The sequence below is a fragment of the Oncorhynchus mykiss genome, chromosome 17 (genome assembly GCF_013265735.2).
Source record: "Oncorhynchus mykiss isolate Arlee chromosome 17, USDA_OmykA_1.1, whole genome shotgun sequence".
Taxonomy (NCBI): domain Eukaryota; kingdom Metazoa; phylum Chordata; class Actinopteri; order Salmoniformes; family Salmonidae; genus Oncorhynchus; species Oncorhynchus mykiss.
In genome coordinates this window covers 61,815,919-61,839,892 of record NC_048581.1, presented here as the reverse complement: position 1 = coordinate 61,839,892, position 23,974 = coordinate 61,815,919, and the positions used below count along the sequence as shown (strand labels likewise).

General features: G+C 41.9%; 1 protein-coding gene across 2 annotated transcripts in view; it reads right to left on the bottom strand.

Moving 5' to 3' along the window:
- The window catches only part of LOC110494292 (6-phosphofructo-2-kinase/fructose-2,6-bisphosphatase 4), a 34,536-nt gene extending 11,133 nt beyond the window's left edge, over positions 1–23,403 (bottom strand). Inside the window, exon 1 of one of the 2 annotated variants that reach the window (XM_021569238.2) lies at positions 23,139–23,403. In XM_021569238.2, the coding sequence (XP_021424913.2) occupies positions 23,139–23,181 (43 nt within the window). In that variant the 5' untranslated portion in view covers positions 23,182–23,403. Of the gene's footprint in view, positions 1–852; positions 1,090–23,138 lie in introns of those variants that run through there. The other variant, XM_021569237.2, reaches the window with a different exon arrangement.
- Positions 23,404–23,974: the final 571 nt, after the last annotated feature.

Below are 23,974 nucleotides of genomic sequence, written 5' to 3'. Positions count from 1 at the left end.
TAACAGCCCTAATGCGCACCTAGCCAGAATTTCCAACCACTGCACTGCGTCCATTTGAACGTGTTGACAGTTTTGATTGAGCCACGCAGATAATTCGAAAATCGAGAAGTATGAAAGCCAATGGTCCAATATTGTAGAACACGCGTTTTGGACATTTGTGGCACTTTAATGGGCAAGTGCATGATTGTAATCCAAACCAACCCTCATGTAAATTGTGACAACCTCAGTTACACACATCTCACAAAACTCGGAATAGACTGACTTTATGACCAAAGTTATCCTACTTACACGATTTAGTCAATTTTGCAATTGGAATACGTGTTTGACTAATACCGATGCCACATATGCAATTTCCACTAGATATGTTGGTTTTAGCATTCAGTTTCCATTTAAACATGATTAGTTAAACAATAAAATAACCTTGTTTTACTCTACATCGGCATGGTTGGGTTGATCGGTTGTGCGATCACGGGCCAACAGGCGCGTTGTCATGTGCGTGTCATCTGCCTGGTCTAATTCAATTCTGAGCGCTTCCATACCCTTTCGGTATCATAGGCCATTTCTCTAGCAATTCATATAGTCATAGCCTATGCGTAATTGCAATATTGGCATGAATAAACATTTTGAAATGGAAATAGTGGATTCAATATTTGGCTAGTCCCTTGAAGAAAAGCCTGACCTTGTCATGCTGCGCAACGCCACTGTGTAGAACACCTGGGTATCTCGAACTTCGATGAAGTACAACATATCTACATTTGTTTAAAATATAAAGTATTTGGCCAAATCGAGCATACCCTTCCGCTGCGCCCATGTGCTGTTGGCACAAGCCGGTGTTTCTCCAAGGCAACTTACCCCTTCTTTGTAAAATGTGTACAAAGAGCCCGTTTTTCCATGGCATCCATATTTTCTTCAGCGGGTTCTGAGTAAGCTCACGGGGTGATGTTGCCATTATATGGTATTCGTTGGAAGTCATCCCGACAGAAGCGATATTCTACTTAATGACAGCTAGTTTGAGCAACAGAGCTGCGAGGGAATGATATCATTTTGGCTGAGGAACATAAAACGTATATCATTACCGTAATGTCACTACGCTGAGCGCATTAAATGGTGTAGGCTACTTTTATTATCATTCAATAGTTGAGCAAAACGTTGTAATTTAGGCTATTTTCTGTTTATTTACGTTTCTATGAAGATGACCTACCATTAACTCAGAGCATCTGTGTGTGTGTGAGGTCTGACTTTATTGTATGGGGCTTACTTGAAAAGGGATGCCAGTGTCAATGACTTCCCTGTTTTAGTCTACAGGCCTAGGCTTAAATGCAACATTAACATAATAACATGCCATGTTATATAGGAATACTATTAATGCTCCAAATACTGTCAGAGTTAGGAGAAAATATACATAGCCCGTTTGATTTTAAAATGCTTCAAAATGCATTGTTCACGTTTTAACAATATGGCTACTGCATGCTACAATTTAACAACACAACTGTGCTTGTACCGTAATATCATAGAACAGTGCCCCAAAAAGAGGGGCGCACTAAACTAAAGTAGGGGAGGGATAAGAAACGGGTCTTCCGCTGTTCGCATGCAACGCACATGGACAGAGAATGTTGATGTGAATTTAACCAATCACAGGTGAAAAGAGGAAATGCATCATCCAATGGTAAGGCCGACACATTGGTCAGGTGGGCGTGTTCACTGCATGGGATCTAACGATAAACAACACAACACATCATGCTAATTCATGGCATATGTTCACGTTAGTTAACAGCAGTCGGTCAGCTACCTGGCCAAACGGGGTGATACGCGGTAGTGTAAAGTACTTAAGTAAAAAATACTTTAAAGTACTACTTAAATAGTTTTTTCAGGTATCTGTACTTTACTGTTTATATTTTTGACAACCTTTAATTTGATTTAGGAATGTAGTGAAGTAAAAGTATGTGCTTTTTACTCCTTACATTTTCCCTGACACCTAAAAGTACTTGTTACATTTTAAATGCTTAGCTGGACAGAAAAATTGTTAAATTCTTGCACTTATCAAGAGGACATGCCTGCTCATCCCTACTGCCTCTGATCTGGCAGACTCACCAAAGACAAATGCTTGTTTGTAAATGAGGTGTGAGTGTGCCCCTGGCTAGCTGTAACAATAGTGCCATCTGGTTTGTTTAATATAAGGAATTTGATGATGATTTTTACTTTTGATACTTAAGTATATTTTAGCAATTCAATTTGCTTTTGATACATAAAAGTACATGTAAAACTCCAGAGTGGCGCAGGGGTCTAAGGCACTGCATCTCAGTGCTAGAGGCATCACTACAGACAATGGTTCGATTCCAGGCTGTATCACAACCGGCTGTGATTGGGAGTCCCATAGGGCGGCGCACAACTGGCTCAGCGTCGTCCGGTTTAGGGTTTGGCCGGGGTAGCCGTCATTGTAAATAAGAATTTGTTATTAACTGACTTGTCTGGTTAAATAGAACCCAAATACTTTTACTCAAGTAGTATTTTACTGGGTGACTTTCACTCGAGTCATTTTTTTTATGAAGGTATATTTACTTTTACTCAACAATTGGGTACTTTTTCCACCACTGGTGATACGTTTCCCTACACAGAAAGTGTCATTGAAACAGAGTTGATTAAAAGTTAATTAAAATGTGTATTATGCCACTAACAGTCGGTATGTGCTTTGAACTGTAGCAATAGGATAAACACAGCTTCTAACCAGTGTGTTGTTTTATTGTGCCTGTATCGTAATATAATAGAACAGTGCATCTGACAGCACATTATGCTAAAAAGAGGGGCGCACTCGGCGAAATGAAGGGGAAAGGTTAAGATAACACGCTAGTTTGCGAAAAATACGTCTTCTGCTGTTCACATGCAACGTACATGGACAGTGAATGTTCATGTGAATTTAACCAATCACGGGTGAAAACGGAAAATGCATCGTCCAATGATAGGGCTGACACATTGGTTAGGAGGGCGTGTTCACTGCATGGGGATCTGAAGATAAACGCAGTGGTCAAAGAGTGGGAGGTGTACAATTCATTCATGTTCAGCAATTCGAACAAACTGTTCAGAACAAACTCCCTTCCTCTGCATCAAAATAACCTGGATGAAAATAATCCAAGGTAAACATACCACACACAGTACATAACTGTATTTTGCAACAACACATCATACAGATTCATAGCATAGATTCACAGGTTAGTTACAGCAGTCGGACAGCTTTATCCACTGTCTTCCTGGACAAACTGGGTGATTATGAGTTTCCCTAATCAGAAACTGTCATTGAATCAGAATCGATTAAAAGTGAAGTAAAACACGTTTATTATGCCATTGACAGTCGGTCTGTGTTTTTAATTGTAGCAATAAGATAAAAAACAGCTTTTAACCAATGTGTTGTTTTATTGGCCGAGCTGACAAAGTTCTGCTAATGGACAGAATATTGAATCATGTTGCAATATTGTAGCTACAGTTTTCCCAAATTGCCAGTACTCACTTTCAGAGTAGAGGGATCATAGCGCCCCCTTGTGGCATTTCCTAGCGGAAAACTGTGGACTTTCTAAAAACACTGGGAGGGGCTGTGTACCCACTCAATCCCCCCATTGACACCAAGTAACATAGTAATGGAGATAATACAATCATATCTACCTACATATACACACACACACTACCGGTCAAACGTTTTAGAACACCTACTCATTCAAGGGTTTTTACATGTTTACTATTATCTACATTGTAGAATAATAGTGAAGACATCAAAACTATGAAATAACACATATGGAATCATGTAGTAACCAAGAAAGGTTAAACAAATCAAAATGTATTTTATATTTAGCCACCCTTTTCCTTGATGACAGCTTTGCACACTTGTCATTCCTTCAACCAGCTTCATGAGGTTGTCACCTGGAATGCATAACAGGTGTGCCTTCTTAAAACTAAATTTGTGGAATTTATTTCCTTCTTAATGTGTTTGAGTCAGTTGTGTTGTGACAAGAACAGCTCAAATAAGCAAAGAGAAACTACAGCCCATCATTACTCTAAGAAATTAAGGTCAATCAATACGGAACATTTCAAGAACTTTGAAAGTTTCTTATGTGTAGTCGCAAAAACCATCAAGCGCTATGATGAAACTGTCTCTCATGAGGACCGCCACAGGAATGGAAGACCCAGAGTTACCAGCCTCAGATAAATGCTTCACAGAGTTCAAGTAACAGACACATCTCAACATCAACTGTTCAGACTGTGTAATAAGGCCTTCATGGTCGAATTGCTGCAAAGAAACCACTACTAAAAGGACATCAATAATAAGAAGACACTTGCTTTGGCCAAGAAACACGAGCAATGGACATTAGACCGGTGGAAATTTGTCCTTTGGTCTGATGAGTCCAACTTTGAGATTTTTGGTTCCAACTGCCATGTCTTTGTGAGACGCGGTGTGAGTGAACGGATGATCGCCGCATATATATATTTCACACCGTAAAGCATGGAGGAGGAGGTGTTATGGTGTGGGGGGCGGCTTTGCTGGTGACAGTCTGATCTATTTAGAAATCAAGGCACACTTAACCAACATGGCTACCACAGCATTCTGCAAGCGATACACCATCCCATCTGGTTTGGGCTTAGTGGGACTATCATTTATTTTTCAACAGGTCAATGACCCAACACACCTCCAGGCTGTGTAAGGGCTATTTTACCAAGACGGAGAGTGATGGAGTTCTGCATCAAATGACCTGGCCTTCACAATCCCCCAACCTCAACCAAATTGAGATGGTTTGGGATAAGTCGGACCGTAGAGTTAAGGAAAAGCAGCCAGCTAGTACTCAGCATATGTGGGAACTCCTTCAAGACTGTTGGAAAAGCATTCCAGGTGCAGCTGGTTGTGAGAATGCCAAGAGTGTGCAAAGCTGTCATCGAGGCAAATGGTGGCTAAAATATATTTTGTTTAACCCTTTGATTACTACATGATTCCATATGTGTTATTTCATAGTTTTGACGTCTTCACTATTATTCTACAATGTAGAAAATAGTAAAAATAAAGAAAAACCCTTACAGCCGTATTCTAAAATGTATGAACGTTTTTTCCCTTCAAATCAACACACAATACTCCATAATGACAAAGCAAAACAGGTTTTTAGAAATGAATATAACCCCCCCCCCTGGAAATATCACACTTACATAAGTATTCATACCCTTTACTCAGTACTTTGTTGAAGCACCTTTGGCAGCAATTACAGCCACGAGTCTTCTTGGGTATGATGCTACCAGCTTGACACACCTGAATTTGGAGAGTTTCTCCCATTCTTCTCTGTAGATCCTCTCAAGCTCAGTCAGGTTGGATGGGGAGCATCGCTGCACAGCTATTTTCAGGTCTCTCCAGAGATGTTCGGTGTGGTTGAAGTCCGGGCTCTGGCTGGGCCACTCAAGGACTTGTCCTGAAGCCACCCCTGCGTTGTCTTGTGTGCTTAGGGTGTGCTTAGGGTCATTGTCCTGTTGGAAGGTGAACCTTCGCCCCTGTCTGAGGCCCTTAGCGCTCTGGAGCAGATTTTCATCAAGGATCTCTGTACTCCATTTATCTTTCCCTCAATCCTGACTAGTCTCCTAGTCCCTGCCAGTGAAAAACATCCCCACAGCATGATGCTGCCACCACGCTGCCAGGTTTCCTCCAGACGTGATGCTTGGCATTTAAGCCAAAGAGTTCAATCTTGGTTTCATCAGACCAGAGAATCTTGTTTCTCATGATCGGAGAATCCTTTAAGTGCATTTTGACAAACTCTAAGCAGGATGTCATGTGCCTTTTACTGAGGAGTGGCTTCCATCTGGCCACTCTACCATAAAGGCCTGATTGGTTGAGTGCTGCAGAGATGGTTATCCTTCTGGAAGGTTCTCCCTTCTCCACAGAGGAACTCTGGAGGAACTCTGAATTTACCACAGGTGGACTCCAATCAAGTTGTAGAAACATCTCAAGGGTGATCAATGGAAACAGAATGCACCTGAGCTCATTTTAGAGTCTCACAGCAAAGGCTCTGAATACTTACATAAACAAGTTTTATTTTTTATAAATTAGCAAACATTTCCAAAAACCTGTTTTTGCTTTGTCATTATGGGGTAATGTGTGTAGGTTGCTGATCATTTTTATTTATTTAATCAATTTTAGAATAAGAGAAGGGGTCTGAATACTTTCCAAATGCACTGTACTCTAATAGACCACTAATAGGACCTGCAGTAATATGCTGCATCCAATGTCATTCAGAATAGGGATAGAACAACAGAGGCTCTTCATATTACTTTAACAAGTCCTAGGCACCTGGTTTTATAATCTAATGTGTGTTGAAGAACGATAGTTTTTAAAACATTTTATTTTAACCTTTATTTAACTAGGCAAGTCAGTTAAGAACAAATTCTCATTTTCAATGACGGCCTAGGAACAGTGGGTTAACTGCCTTGTTCAGAGGCAGAATGTCTGATTTTTACCTTGTCAGCTCGGGGATTCGATCTAGCAACCTTTTGGTTACCAGCCTCCCCAGTTACAGGAGTTGTAACTCCAGTTCTATGGGTGGAGCAGAGCCCCCGCTGCCTAGGCAGCAAATAGCATGAGAGAAAATTATGCACACACCTGCAGCCAATAGGAGTACAGGTGTCCCTATATAAGGGGACGCTTCCCCTCAATCAGCCTTCCAAAAAATTAACTTCAGCGAGACTGGGGGTCGGCAGAGCCTTAAGTCCTATGGGGCTCCGCTCCACTCATAGAACTGGAGTTACAACTCCGGTAACTATCGTTCTATATTGTGGAGCTCCGTCCCATAGGGGAGCTCTGCTCCTAGTGGTTTATGTCGGAGCGAAACGGTCCAAAATGTACTCCCTGCCGAGCCTAACACTTCCCACTTAAAGAAAGGTTGGGCCCAACAATGGCTGCAACAGTAACACACTGTGAAAACAGACTGCGTCATAATGTACTGGGTCCTCAGTCTAATCCACCCTACGCAGTCTAAAAGGCATAACCAATGACTAGTGCGCAGACAAACAGAATATGAGTCATACTAATCTGTACCACCAGATAGATGAGCTCAAAACTGTCAATACTAAAGATTGGTCTAATAGTACTGTAACACCAGTTACAGAAACTATTTCCCCTAATCCTTCCACCCAAACACAGTCATAGACCTGTGAGCAGGATACAACACATGACTCTACTGTGCCACATCCCCAGCCAGGAGTCATGTCATGTAGTCATTCTAATAGGAAAAAGCAGACCTGATGGAAACCCTGTCCATTTGTTCTGCTTTTCCCACCTTAATTCTAGCCTTCACCTCAGCAAAGCTGAGTAGAGGCTGAACCAACTTAGAAGACATACTCACTGATTTCTCAGTGTAACCCACCACACTCAATCCATAGGCAAAGCCAATGATTCATGGGGCAGATAATCGAATATGGACTAGACATTCCCTACTGTACTGACAAAGTCAAACAGAGGTCATGTCGCACATGCCTCTCTTTGCCAAAAAGAACGGACCTAATGGGAACCCAACACAATAGTCCCGCATCTTTTCGGCCACGCTGAGTACAGAACGAGCTAAAGAGTTAGTCGACATGTCCAACAGGTAGAATCAGATAAAAGGAGACAGTGACGACCACGACACCGCTGCACAAATATCCTCTACCCCAGTTCCTCTGAAAAGGGCCGTAGACGCCACTACTCCACGAGTGGAGTGGGCTCTTACGCCTTGAGGTATTGGTCGCCCTGCTGCCTCATAAGCCGTCTCAATGCCTTCACAAAGCCAATGACAGTCGCTGTTTCGAAAGTGGTCTACCCAGTGTACTAGCACCGTGACACACAAACAGCTCAGGCGATGACCAAATCATCAGCGTGTTATGTGCAGCGCACGGCAAGGCGCGCACCGGGCACAAGCGTGAAGTCTCTCCTCCACCGAACTTTCCCAATTCACAGCGAACGTATGAGATTAATTACTGTCTGTGTCGTGTGTGCCATTACCAGCTCTGTTGATGGAGCCAGAACCACTAGGTTGTCTAGGTAGGCTAATAGCCTTCTCCCTTGACGACGCAATGGTTACAATGCCTCCTCCATGCATTTGGAAAAGGTGCGAGAAGCCAGGCCGTAGCCAAATGGCATCCTCGCATACTCGCACGCCACCCCTTGAAAAGGCGAAACGCAGAAATTTCCTGTGACGCTGATGTATCGGCACATGAAAGTATGCGTCCTTAATCTCTATGCTTATAAACTCAGCAAAAAAAGAAACATCCTCTCACTGTCAACTGCGTTTATTTTCAGCAAACATAACGTGTAAATATTTGTATGAACATAACAAGATTCAACAACTGAACAAGTTCCCCAGACATGTGACTAACAGAAATGTAATAATGTGTCCCTGAACAAAGGGGGGGGGGGGGTCAAAAGTAACAGTCAGTATCTGGTGTGGCCACCAGCAGCATTAAGTACTGCAGTGCATCTCCTCCTCATGGACTGCACCAGATTTGCCAGTTCTTGCTGTGAGATGTTACCCCAATCTCCACCACAGCAACCGGCAAGTTCTCAGACCTTTCTGGGGGGAATGGCCCGAGCCCTCACCCTTTGATCCAACCCAACAGGTCCCAGATGTGCTCAATGGGATTGAGATTCGGGCTCTTCGCTGGCTATGAACACTGACATTCCTGTCTTGCAGAAAATCACGCACAGAACGAGCAGTAAGGCTGGTGGCATTGTCATGCTGGAGTGTCATGTCAGGATGAGCCTGCAGGAAGGGTACCACATGAGGGAGGAGGATGTCTTTCCTGTAATGCACTGCATTGAAATTGCCTGCAATGACAACAAGCTCAGTCCGATGATGCTGTGACACACCACCCCAGACCATGACGGACCCTCCACCTCCAAATCGATCCCGCACCAGAGTACAGGCCTTGGTGTAACGCTCATTCCTTCAACGATAAATGTGAATCCAACCATCAACCCTGGTGAGACAAAACCGTGACTCGTCAGTGAAGAGCACTTTTTTCCAGTCCTGTCTGGTCCAGCGATGGTGGGTTTGTGCCCATAGGCTACGTTGTTGCCGGTGATGTCTGGTGATGACCTGTCTTACAACAGGCCTACAAGCCCTCAGTCCAGCCTCTCGCAGCCTATTGCGGACAGTCTGAGCACTGATGGAGGGATTGTGCGTTCTTGGTGTAACTCGGGCAGTTGTTGTTGCCATCCTGTAACTGTCCTGCAGGTGTGATGTTCGGATGTACCGATCCTGTGCAGGTGTTGTTACACATGGTCTGCCACTGCGAGGACAATCAGCTCACAACGTCCTTCTGTGTGTGCTCAACTACGCACTCATAGTGGGCTGTGCTACACGCAGAGTGGTGAGAGGAAGATAGAGAGAGAAGGAACTTGAGCGGTCTCAGTTTTGTTATGGAAGAGGTTCTCATGTGACAAAGTCAAATGGAACACACTCTTAATTAAACTTCTTGACGCTACCCATTCCTTAAGCGGGATAATTGTCATCAGCAACCACTGAATAACATAGCGCCTCAGTCAAATAATATTACTAAAAATATTAATATTCATGAAATCACAAGTGCAATATTGCAAAACACAGGTTAGTTTTTTGTTAATCTACCTGTCATCTCAGATTTTGAAATTATACTTTACAGCGAAAGCAATCCAAGCGTTTGTGTAAATTTATCGATCGCATGACAAAACATTAAGTACACTTAGCATCAGGAAGCTTGGTCACGAAAATCAGAAAAGCAATCAAATTAATAGTTTACCTTTGATGATCTTCGGATGTTTTCACTCACGATACTCCCATTTACACAACAAATGTTCCTTTTGTTCCATAAATTATTTTTATATCCAAAATACCGCCGTTTGTTTGGCGCATTATGTTCATAAATCCACAGGAAAGAGCGGTCACGACAACGCAGACAAATTCCAAATAATATCCGTAATGTCCACAGAAACATGTAAAACGTTTTTTATAATCAATGCTCAGGTTGTTTTAAAAATATATAAATCGATAATATATCAACCGCAAATGTCTTTCACAGTAGGAGAGGGAAAAACAACAGCTGTCCAAATTCTGTTGCGCGAGCAAAACTCAAAACTTGACGCGATGTTATCGTTCTGGCTAATTTTTCAAAATAAAAGCCTGAAACTATGTCTGAAGACTGTTCACACCTTGAGGAAGCGATAGGAAAAATAATCTGGTTGATATCCCTTTAAATGGAGCAATGGGAGGCTATGGAACATGGAGTTTTCTAAATAGAGGATACTTCCTGGTTTGATTTTTCTCAGGGTTTCGCCTGCAATATCAGTTCTGTTATACTCACAGACAATATTTTGACCGTTTTGGAATCTTTATAGAGTTTTCTATCCTAATCTGTCAATTATATGCATATTCTAGCATCTGGTCCAGAGAAATAGGCCATTTACTTTGGGAACGTTATTTTTCCAAACATAAAAATAGTGCTCCCTAGCTTCAAGAGGTTTTAACAAAAGGACACATTGGCTCCTCCATCCCTTTGCAGGGGTGGGGAATGAACAGTGGGCGCTGTCACAAGAAGTGCTGTGTTCTCAAAGGTCTTCTCCCCTTCGTCCCGTCATAGTCATCGTCTCTTCTGACTGCCTCTCAGCTGCCAGGGCGACGAAATTAAAACCTCTCGTTGGTTGAGCCGCTGTCTTCTCTGGTGCTGCTGGAGGGGCCCGCTCTTGGTACACCAGGTGCAGCTGCTTGGCGGGCTCTCCGTCTGGCCGTAGACCCAGGTCTACTGGAGACGGTGGAGCGAGGGGGTGCCTTTGAAGCTGCTCTAGACCCTCCTGCAAGTGGCAGGTGTCTAGACAGCTGCTTCTTCTCCTCCTCCTCAAGCATCCAGAAATGCACCCCTGCATCTTCAACGGTGGTTCCGATGAGACCGCAGTCAGAGATGGAGGCGTTCAATAGGGCGGTTTCGTTGGTCTCCTTCATAGCCGTCAAAGACAGCCAACGACATCGAGAACAGGATATCGACGGTGGGTTCGTCCTGAGATTTCTCCTCTTCTGGGCTTCTTCAGACCAGTCCTGTCGCTGAAGATGATGGGAGGCTGATTGAGGGGGAAGTGTCCCCTTATATAGGGACACCTGTTCTACTATTGGCTGCAGGTGTGTGCATAATTTTCACTCAGGCTATTCGCTGCCTAGGCAGCGGCACAAACCACTATGGGGCAGAGCTCCACGATATAGAACAGCACAGATGCAACATTTGGTAACAAGATGACGTTCACATCTCCCCAAAACTCTTAAAAATCAGTACAGTACAATACTGGACTCTGCTCTAGTGAGCTTTACTGTACTCTGTACTGAACTGAACTCTGCTGTACTGTGCTGTACTGTGCTTATAGCCGTCTATAATTGGTTCAGATTTGGTCCGGTCCAAATCTGAACCAATCATAGAAGTCTATGTTTGGACCAAATCAAGGCCAGTCTGGAAAAAAAAAACGACATCTGTGGATTTTGAAATCAAGGCCAGGGTGAAATGTAATGTAATCTCTTTCTCATCGCCTATGGATGTTTGCTTTCGGTTGGTGCTCAGTGGTTGAGGATGCTGGTTACAGTGAATGGAAAGAGAAGGGGCTCATGGGTAGTTGTCAGTTAAATTGTGAAGATGGGGAAGAGAGGGAGGGGTTGTCCAGACTGGTTTCACACTCTTTCTTTGACCACCAGATGACAGAATGAGAAAGAAAACATTATGAGTTGACCATAACAGTATGCCAGTGGAAGGGAAAACAGTAGCAGGTGACAACTATGCCTACTATGATTTCCTATTGTAGCCAATCGCAGTCATTCTGTTAGTGATTTCTCAGTCCTTCCATTACCGATTTGGTTATAGAATTATGGTTTTTAAATCACTTAATAAATCAAAATTGTTATCAGTAAAAACAAGTGATAGGTCTACCTTTTCTTGTTACTTCTGTGAACTTTCATTATCACCCCTCCTCATGAGGGAGAGATATTAGAAAATATCTTAAAAGATGTGGGTTTTTGGTAACAAAATGACAAGGCACTAGGCAATATTTCTTAAACTTACAAAACAAATCAAATTTATAGAAGGCAAATCCTTTCCGCTAAACTACATTTAAATATTAGTAGTTGGCAGGGGTCTATTTCAATATTATTGTGTTTATGTATTTCTAATACATTGGTAAGACAAGACAATTTAATACATATCTAGATAAAAATGGGCTCCGGTCCAAAAACTATATTTTAGTTTGAAACGATTCGGTTTGATTAGAGGAACGAATTGGTGTGATTTCGTTAGATGCGATATACATTTGTGATACTGACATTTGTTGCATAAAACACATTCATTTTCCATTCTAAATTAAAATCTGCTGCCAATGGAGCTCAGCCTCTCTGAGCTGGATTTGTCAGAGCTGACTTCTTTCTGTGTGTGCATGTCAATGATGTATATGTCTATTAGTCCATGAGCAAGTTTTCATCCAATATGTTGCGAATACAATATTGTAAATGATGAAAGTATTGTTGGTAAGATAGGAATGCTATTTTAGGTGTCATGAGAACTTCTAATCATATCCTTTGCACATTAAGTAGCCACGCCCGAGTGAGGTCAGAGAGTTTGTCAGCATGACGGAACGCCCCTTTTGACCAGGAGTGCATAAAGGCTTGGAAGAGGAATCAACCTTTAGACCAGGAAACGTGAGGCGAGAACTACATGTTTTAAATGGTTGAAACTGATACCAAAACAAGGAGGAATATCTTGTTTTTGTATTCAGGATTCGGACCACGATGGACATGAGCTGCAGCTCTTCATGTCTCTGGAAGGGGAGTTTATTTCTTCATCTCCTGTTGAGGTTCAGAGTTTCAAACATTTAAAACATGTAGTTCTCGCCTCACATTTCCTGGTCTAAAGGTTGATTCCTCTTCCAAGCCTTTGTGCACTCCTGGTCAAAAGGGGCATTCCATCATGCTGACAAGCTCTCTGACCTCACATTACTGTCATCATCAACAATATTGTATTCACAACATATTGGATGAAAACTTGACAAATAAAGGGGTTGCTGAGGGTAATTAGCTATAATTGGGCTATTAACTCACTAACTAGAAAATAACATGAACAAATGTGCACACTTGGCAACATGAGGCTTTGGTCTCAAAACAAGTGTATCTTCTCGAGATCACTCAAGCCTGTCATTGCAATTGAATTCTCCAATGCGATCAGCCTAAAAGAAAATCACAGACTGATTATTGCATAGTTATATTTGTTATGGATTGCATTGATTCAAACAATTCTCACAGTAGAAGAAACCATTGATAGTGTAAATTAATGGGTCAAACTTGAGTAAAATTGATTGAAGTTCAATCTCGTGCATCTGCGCAGGCTGGTATTTCTTCTACACGGCAGTCCTGGATGAGCTGTGCACCCGCACAACTTAGAGGGAACATTGGGTCCCTCTAAGTCCCTACGGGAGTTGCAGCGACCCATTTGACACCACGAAATTAGGGAGAAAAAAAAAATATTAAAAAAATGGCCAAAATGAAACAAATAAAAATAGCTTCTTAGCCAAGAGCAGTTTCTCAAGCAAGAAATTAGCTAGGCTCCCGAGTGGCGCAGCGGTCTAAGGCACTGGACCGCAGCGGTCTAAGGCACTGCATCACTACAGACCTGAGTTCAAATCCGGGCTGTGACCAGGAAACCCATGATGCGGCGCACAATTGGCCCAGCGTCGTCCGCGTTAGGGCAGAGTTTGGCCGGCCGGGATTTTCTTGTCCAATTGCACTCTAGCGACTCCTTGTGGCGGGCCGGGCGCCTGCAAGCGGACATCGGTCGCCAGCTGGACGGTGTTTCCTCAGACACATTGGGGCGGCTGGCATCCGGGTTAAGCGAGTAGTATGTCAAGAAGCAGTGCGGCTTGGCAGGGTTGTGTTTCGGAGGACACATTGCTCTCAACCGTCGCCTCTCCAGAGTCCGTAGGGGGGTTGCAGCGATGGGACAAGACTAACTACCAATTGGATATCATGAAATTGGGGAGATAAAAGGGTAAAAGTACATCAACAAACATAATTTAGCTAGGACTGTCTGGGAGTGGGGAGAGGAAAACTGAAAATGAGCTTTTATTGGCAAAGAGGTTTAGAACTCTTTCTTATTGGTCTTTTAACTAATTTACCGCATGGAGATGTCACCATGTAAGGCCAAAACTCCCACCCACCAAAACAGGCTGAAATTTCAGGCAGTCTTTTCAAACAGCTCTTACACCAAAAGGACATTATCACCATTTTAACAATTTAACGGCATTATTCCAACCTCATAGTGTGGAAATATATATAAACACAGGAAAATCACATTTTTGACTGCACTGGACCTTAAAAAGAGATTTAAAATGTTTTAAAAGTACCTATTCAATGTTTGGAACCACAACCATCGTGTTGTTGAAATGTGTATGCTAAAAGTGGCTTATCAGTTTCAGAACCATAACCACAGGAAGAGGGCCACAGAACGTTGGAGCCCTATGGGGCCGTTTATGGGAATTGTCTTTCTGGGCTGGACATCAGTTAAACTGCAATACCAAAGCTGTCCTCTGGGTACAGTCAAAAGTGTGCTACTACCAGAGTTGCCAAACCAGACAGATCAAAAGGTAATTCGGGAATAATCACATACCAGGCCTAATGTAAGAGAGAAACAGTCACAAGCAGGAACCAGGACGCGATTATCTAATTTTAGCAACAAAGTAAAAAAATAATCTGTGATGATCAAGGGAACTCTGTATTTATCATGCACAGTGGCCTGCATCAACACAGACAGCAATGGAAAGTTACTGGCTACAGTTCAAGCTTTTAGAAATGATCCAGCCACCCCACAGACAGAACAGACACCGCCTTTAAAGCCCTTCCTGGTCCTTGTGAAATATCCGTGACTTATTACTCTGTTACAACAACCACCACCCACCTCATCAACTCTCCTCCAGCTACAATGGGATCAGGGGATGGGCTGACAGTGCAACGACAATTTATAGCGGGAGATACTAGCATAAATCAGGCTTCAATTCATTGCAATGGTTGGTTCTATGCTCCACTTTGACACAGCTCTGCAGTAGGATCAGGAGTTTTTCCTGGGCCCTAACAATAAAACGCAGCTCTGCTTTGCGAGCCTTAACACAAACCAAAACACACACATATACAAACAATGGCATCAGCCTCTCTCTGACCTAACTAATATTGTTTCATGCTGGTGCACACCCTGTAATCAGTTAAATCAACGGAGCAGTCCAAAGAATGACTTCATGGTCCGTCTATCATTCGACTAGTATCAACGATAGGCCTATTTCATTTTCTATTTCATCAATGACAAAGGCTTATAGAATAATATGTTGCGTTTGTAATAAAAACACATTCAATGCAAGCCCCCTCTGGCATTTGTCCTATGTTTATATTGTAGTGTAGGCTATGGCTTTTAGGAAGCCAAGACATTCTCATCTGGATGGACCTACAGACAAACATGGATTCATGAACATGAGCATGCACACAGGCAACATAGGAGAGAGTGGAGTAAGTTGAGACACACCTTGTTTCTAGGAAACAATACACAAAATTAATCATGTGAGCAAATATTTAGGAAGATAATCATTTCATGGAGTCTTTGAAGGAATAAACCACATGGAAAAAGTGGTAAGCAAGTTAAGTCCAGCAAACTGACTTTCACAAAATCAAATGTAGTAACCAAAAGGTGTTCAATCAAAATATATTTTATATTTGAGATTATTCAAAGTAGCCACCATTTGCCTTAATGATAGCTTTGCACACATCTGGCGCACTCAACCAGCTTCACCTGGAATGGTTTTACAAAACTGTCGTTTACATGAATTCTGATTATTTCCAGGGATACACAACATCCTAAAATATATTTAGAGATCTTTCCCTTGACATAGTGATGCTGAATGTAAAAAAATGTCTCAACTTATCCCACTCTTCCCTAGACAGATGAACATGCACACAGACACACAGTAGCACACACAGATAAATCTCTCCCTGGAGCCTTTAATGGGATTGAGAGCGTGGGGTTGAACTTTCACACAGATAGAGGCAGAGGAGAGATATAGGCAGCATAGATGGAGGCAGATGGAGAGGCAGCGTAGATAGAGTGAGGGAGAGAGAGAGAGGCAGAGAGAGCAGAAGGTGTGAGAAAAAAAAGGTACTTTTGAGGATTTATTAGGCAGAGAATGAAGATAAGGGTGGAAGTAGAAGGGGGTTGTTGGCGTAGAGGTTTGATTTCATTTATATCATTCATGCTTGCAGACTGAATATGCAGAATGCACAGTCACATTTAGACAATACTTAAATATACTACATTCAATTAAAATAGGTCCTAGCTTAGAAGAACAGTTTACAAAGTGACATTTTGTTATTAAAAAGTCTGATGGCATTGGCTATGGTAGAATTTGTCAGCGTATTTGTCCTTGCGTCGACACTGGACAGTTGTTCCTGGTTTCGCAGGACTCCCTTCTCTGTGTAGAATACCTTGTAGAGAGGGTGGTCAGGCTGGTGCATTTCAGTGACCAATCTTATTGCTGCTTGCTCTAGATAAAAACCCTGTGGCATACTGTCACAGTGGAACACACACTGGCCTGATCCTACCAGTCCTGTCCTGTCCCTATGACAGTCTTGGGCACAGCACAGATCTCCAAAACACCCCCTTCTGTCTATACCTGACATAAATGATTAGGGGTCCACCTGTTTCTAACACACACTGACATAACCTAAAAAACAATGGGATGAGGGGGTAAATAGCCTCTCTTTCACTCTGACCTCAGTAGCTAGGCTATTTAGTGTCTGAGACATTCAGATGGTTCTTTGGCTCTACATCTGAGACGGTGAGAACAATGTGGTGGCCCACAATGTCTAAAAACTATGTCAATGTCGAAAACATTCTCTAATTGACTGATGTCGAAATAGCAAATGGTTTACAACTAGATTTCCTCTCTCTTTGTGGTCTAGTTGCTGCTTGTGGTCACTAATCTGCTTTCTATTATGTCTGTACTTCTCTTTAGCGTTTTGTGATTTCAAACACCACTGTGAAGGGCACTTCACCATCATATAAAGAATTGACATTGGGTCATAAGTAGAGCCAGGAGATTTTTTCTGCCCATTTGGCCTGGGCCCTAGAATTCTCAGGGGGGGAGCTTTTAGCAGGACACAATGTTTAGGAAAGTTCCAACAGAAATACGCTATGTAGCCTAATGTAAAACAAACAAGGAACCATGTCGGCTGTATTCATGGCATTTCTATCTGCAACGTTACACAAAGTTTAGAACCTAAACGTGGCCCACTTCAGGTCAAGTGATCAGGTCAAATAAAATAAAATTGTCACATGTTTCGTAAACAACAGGTGTAGGTAGACTAACAGTGACATGCTTACTTATGGGCCCTTCGAAAAAAATGCAGAGAGAAAAATAGAAAGATATTGACACAGGGAATAAATACACAATGAGTAATAACTTGGCTATATACACGGGGCACCAGTACCGAGTCGATGTGCATGGGTACAATGTTATTGAGGTAGATATGTACATATGGGTAAGGGTAAAGTCAGTTGGCAACAGGATAGATAAAAAGCAGTAGCAGCACCGTATGTGATGAGTAAAAAGAGTTACTGCAAAGGGGAGGTCAATGCAGATGGTCCGGATAGGTATTTAGCAATCTTATGGCTTGAAGCTGTTCAGGGTCCTGATGTACTACCCTCTGCAGTGCCTTGCAGTAGGATGCCAAGCAGATCCGCACCTCTAAAGCCCTGTCGATGTGGATAGGGGTGTGCTTGGCCCTCTGTTTCCTGTAGTCAGTTTATTTTTTGTTGTTGTTGATATTGATGTAAAGGTTTTTGTCCTGGCACCACACTGCCAAGTCACTGACCTCCTCCCTATAGGCGGTCTCATTGCCATTGATCATGCCTACCACCGTCGTGTCAACTTTAGCAAACTTAATGATGGTGCTGGAGTCATGCTCGGCAGTCATGGGTGAACATGGAGTAGAGGGGACTTAGCACGCACCCCTGAGGGCTTCCATGTTGAGGGTCAGTGTGGCGGATGTGTTGTAGCCTACCCTCACCAGCTGGGGGCGGCCCATCAAGATCCAGTTGCAGAGGGAGGAGTTCAGCCCCAGGGTCCTAAGCTTAGTGATGAGCTTGGAGGGTACTATGGTGTTGAACGCTGAGCTGTAGTCAATGAACAACATTTTCACATACAGTGCCTTCGGAAAGTATTCCGACATCTTTACTTTTTCCACATACGTTACAGCCTTATTTTATAATTGATTAAATTATAAAATATCTATACACAATACCCGATAAAGACTAAGTGAAAACAGGTTTTTAGGAATGTTGGCAAAAATAAAAAACAGAAATACCTTATTTACATAAGTATCCAGACCCTTTGCTATAAGACTCAAAATTGAACTCAATTGATCATCCTTGAGATGTTTCTACAACTTGATTGGTTGTAGAAACATGGTCCAGGGTGTCTGGGATGATGGTTTTGATGTGAGCCATGACCAGCCTTTCAAAGCATTTCATGGCTACACAGTAAATTGGCCAGTGTTACCGAGTGTTGATTTTTCAGTGTAACATTTCTAGTGTCGATTCAGGGTTTAAATGAACACTCAGTGGTGTAAAAGTACCGCAATGTTGTCGTTAATAATAACCACTGTTGTGTGTGAAAGAGTGATTGTGTCAGTTATACTCTGTGGAGAGTAAAATACTCCCTTCAAAACCACACCCATCATTATCATATTTCCCAGCATGCTCTACTGAAGTTTGATTTTTTGGGATTGTTTTTAATATCTGTGTATTCGCATGTACATTGATTGATTGATTAATCTCATGCTACACAAGCATAAATAACAGAATGATTTCTAAACTAATCCAATCAGCTAGTTACATTTATTGCACCTTATTGATCCAGTTTAAATGGTTTAGGTAGTCTCCTTTATCAATGTCAGTCATTCTGAATGTAGGTTGCTGATGAAAGGTTCCAACAGTTGGATGTCCTAACTCTGGATGGATTCCAATTGGAATTACACATCGCTTGGCAAACCAGCCGAATGTGCCCTGCAGGCCTGATGTGGCCTGTAAACCATGATGTTCCTAGCACCACTGTGTCAAGGTAGAACTCTTCCATCAAAGTAAGTGATAACATGTATTGGTCAACAGTTTTATTTTAATGATAACATTCGTTTACAGTAGGAACTCACTTGGTGAATTGCACAGGAGTGAAACAGAACAAATTTAACAATCAAGTCACTGTCACTAACACATACAGTCATGGGTGGTAACTCTACAATTCAATTGAAAAGGCAAGGGACACTGGGAAATTATATTGGGGGTGTGGCTTGATGGGGACAAATGTTTGGCTACCCGTGAGTGGAAGTGTGGTACCAGTTTAAGTGGTCTATGGTTATGTAAATTAAAATGAAAAAAGACCACTACTAGTGCTGAAGTATATAACTTGCTTACATAACGGCATGTGACAATAAGGATTTAGAAATACTATTGTAATGTCCATAACCTAACACTGAGTGATCTTGTCAAGCGATAAGGACCTTTATGTGTTGATTCAAAATACTATATGAGGTGTTATTACATAACACCGTTGGTGCAAACTATACACACTTCCTGGAGTTAAAAATACTATACAAATCAAATCAAATGTATTTATATAGCCCTTCGTACATCAGCTGATATCTCAAAGTGCTGTACAAAAACTCAGCCTAAAACCCCAAACAGCAAGCAATGCAGGTGTAGAAGCACGGTGGCTAGGAAAAACTCCCTAGAAAGGCCCAAACCTAGGAAGAAACCTAGAGAGGAACCAGGCTATGTGTGGTGGCCAGTCCTCTTCTGGCTGGTTGTTATTGCATAACACCTTTGGTGTAAACTATATACACTTCCTAGAGTTAAAAATACTATTGAAGGTGTTATTGCACAACACCATTGGCGTAAACTATATACCCTTCCTAGTGTTAAAAATACTATTCAAGGTGTTATTGCACAACACCATTGGCGTAAACTATATACACTTCCTAGTAGTGATGTTACGTTTGATACTGGAGCTCCAAGGCATGCGCAGAAATCGCTAAGGGACTAACTTCGAAGCAGTGTGCCGATGCGTGTCACTTTATCAGAGGTACGTCATCAATGACATCCAAAGCTTTGTTTGATCACATGCCTTTTCAAACTGTGTGTTACAAAATGCGAGATCCCACTGATTTTGCATTTCCTACACATTTCATTGTTTATGTGTATTTCACACTATGTTGAGATAAAAATCTGAGTATAATGCTTGTATGGATGTCAACCCCAACACATGTTCATGTCATTGTTACCAATAAACTGCATTACAGTTAAAAATTACTGACCAGCTTATACGAACGGGAGTTAGCATTTAGCAGTCACTTCTTCTCAACCTGAAAAGGGACAACTTCTACATGTTATGTAGCGAAAAACAGCCAACTATATCTAAATCAGACTTAAATAACAACGTTCTGCACCTGTTACAATACATAAATCATGGCGGATTTGACAAATATCCACTTTGTTAGATCAGATTTGTTGAATGTGCGCCAATCTGGTTAATGGAAGGTCTGAGCTTGTTTTGATGCCAGAACAGGGGTCTTGCATAATAGTGCAGTGTCATAATGACTGAGTCATGGGATAACATACAGCATCAGCTGTTTAAATATGGAGATAGAAATGGTATACTGTGTAGTCAGACAACAGCAGAAGAAAGTTTACCTATTCAACTGCCAACATTGTAATGCTTTTTACCATTGTTGGACACTCAGTGAAAAAGCAGCTTGTGCACTCACACTCTACAGCCTACATACAGCATGTGTCCAGTCTGAAATTGATGGTCATGTTCATGCTGCGCCCTTGATATGGGACAACAGATTGTTTGTTCATAGAGAAACAGCCAAGCCTTCTGGAAGTGAAATCTGACAGTCCCACATATGGAAGAAACAGACCTGATATGGCTCTTCTAACAGTGTCAGTAAATTAAACTGAGTCTGTAGCTGTAAAAGTATTAACAAAGAATGCTGTTTTCTCTCATGCCACAGACAGACTACAGTTCACCAAGGCTTTCAGAATCCCACATAACAGAAGTCAGTCCATTATTGGGATACACGAAGCCCAAAGGAACCTAACGTTACTCCTTATAGTCCAAGGACCGTACGTGTTCTGTTGAGAGGCCAATTGGCTCTGACAGCCAAAACAACCAAAAACTCCATCTAAACGTGAATCGATTCTCAATTGCGTTACCGTTATAGAAACATAAAGCCCTTATCACATCAAAATTATTTCACGAATGCAAAATACACACTTAGTGTACACTGTTTTAAGAGGTTTTACAGTTGCAGCCGACAATATATTTTTTATAACACGTTTGTGGCCGTCTTCTATTTGCACACAGTTCTTCGGAGAAACAGATAGCTAATTAGCACAGGTAGCTACGCCTCTGTTTTACGCAAGTAAATGCTGTAACATGGGGAATATGGCTGTGTGGGAACCCTAGCCCTAATAAGGTGTAGTAATTTAACCCTTTTTTTATGATTATTTCTCAATGACTGGAAATATACATTCCATTTGTTTCCAAAACCGGGCTCTTAACAAAACTCTCCCTGCCAGAAGATACTCTCGTCAAGGCATCTATGAATGGGTTAGGCTATGTGCAGTACTCAGCAATTAAATGCTTGCATCTGACAGGAGGTTTATGGTGACACATGGTTCAATATATAGGCCTGAGAATCATAGCATTCTATGACAAGGATTGGGCTTTAAAATACAAGGCCACGTGTAAATACCATTTTAAAGAACTTAGATTAGATAACACGTTCCCAAGGGTAAAGCCTCCCCTACATAAACACTATTATGGTACACATTCACACACCCCACTTCTCCAGTCCTGCAGATGTCAGTTCAGGGCTTAGCAAACTAAACCACTCCATGGTGAAGGACAGGGCGGCGCACAATTGGCCCAGCGTCGTTAGGGTTTGGCCGGGGTAGGCCGTCTTGTAAATAATAATTTGTTCTTAACCGACTTGCCTAGTTAAATAAAGGTAAAAAAAATATATATATATATATATATATATATATATATTTAAAAAACGGAGTGGCGCAGAGACCAAGTTTTGTGTAATCTAGCTCCAACCACATCGGTTCGACAAGGTCAATACTTTAAACAAATGTTTAAATGAAACGCCTACCTTGTACCGATGTTTGTCCTCTGTAGTTGTGTGGCTTTCTTTGCTAAAATTCATACTTTTCAATAAACGTTAATCAAATACAACCACTGACTGTTTCCTTGTTGAGATTCAATCGGCACATGCACATTTGCGCTGAGCAAACACTCAGAGGTTGTATTTGTTCATTAAAAAAATATGGATTTCAGCAAACAAAGAAAAGCATGCAACATAGGCACAAGGTAGGTGTTTCATCATTTCCATGTTTCGTTAATATTGAACTTGGGCGAATCGATGTAGTAGGAGCAAGATTTAATGTAGCATGATTCTCTTCTCCTCTGTTGGTGGAGTCATCAGAAACTTCCTTATTCAGGGAACTGCGTGATAGGCTATTTGTGGATCAAATATGCGCAATGTATTTAATTTCCCAAAACATTGCCTCTCACATAGCATTTATTGCACAATATTTAAACGCATATTTAATAATGAAATAGACTAGCTAACGTTAGCAAGATACATTTTGACTAACAGCTGTCATCACCACGATTCCACTAATACAAACGCAACATGTACTAACATTGACTAACCAACCAATAGTCACTGACAGTTGACGGTTCACTAGCTAGACAGATTGCGATTCTTCTAGAGGGGCACTATGAACAGCTGTCTTTGCAAACGCTGACAATATTCGTCTATTGCTTCTAAAAAAAGAAAATCGGTTGACATCGCTTTATTATTATTTGAAGAGTCGATATGGTTCTGTTGTTGTATGTAGACCTAGCCTACATGACAACCTTGTTTACTTCCTCCGCCGCGCGCTAGCTAGCCGGCGCACTAGGCAGTATGTCCTCGTTAAAACTCCCTCATCGCATCCATCATGAAATTATACATGTTACAACTCCATCGGTGTTGAAACCCTACCTGTCCAGTCTTGCGTGGCTCGTGGTCGGCAGGAACCCCTCATAGTCCAGGTTTGAAGGAGAGCTGCTCGTTGCCAGTGTTGTTTCGTTGTGTGCGTCTCTCCGCGGTGCTTGATGGCAATGAATGGAGTCACGTTTGGAGAGGCATGCAAGTCCTCTCCAACAGGACGGAGAGGATTTCAGACAGCGCAGATGCGCTACAACAGGCACGGGGTTATGTGAGCACTAGCTGAATTGAGTTTTTCACTAGCTGTAATGACTAATCTTTGAAAATACACATTTCATTGTTTTGTTTAAATATGGTTGGGTTCACATTAATCAAAAGATGACAGCCTATGTGGCAATAAGATCAGGGGTCACCACTTGTGTTGTGTTGAGTTGTGATGAGGTCAGCAAGAATGAGAACGTTCATAAACTCATAACATCTCTCTCTTTCTCACACACATTCACACAATTCATAGGACATTTTAGTCATAGTTCAATGGAAAGGATTTCACATATTTAATTTCTTAGAAAGGGCTTGATTGTGCATTGCAATCTTCAATAAAATATCAGTACTTCCACAATACATCTTAGAATGAATAATGATGCAAACTTTTTTCAAAAGCAGAATTCATTAAAAAGAAGAGAATGCTTGTGAAAGCAAGATATTTCTCCTCTCAGCTGGGATCTCTACAGCTGCACCCCACTGCAAGAATCCAGCCCTGCAGAGAGGACAGACATAATGATGAGTTGCAGAACATGACTGACCTGACAAAACCAGTGGCGATTTTAGCATGTAAATCTTGGTGGGGCAAACTCCCTCAATTTTGGGGGGGATGCATGCCAGCAAAGTCA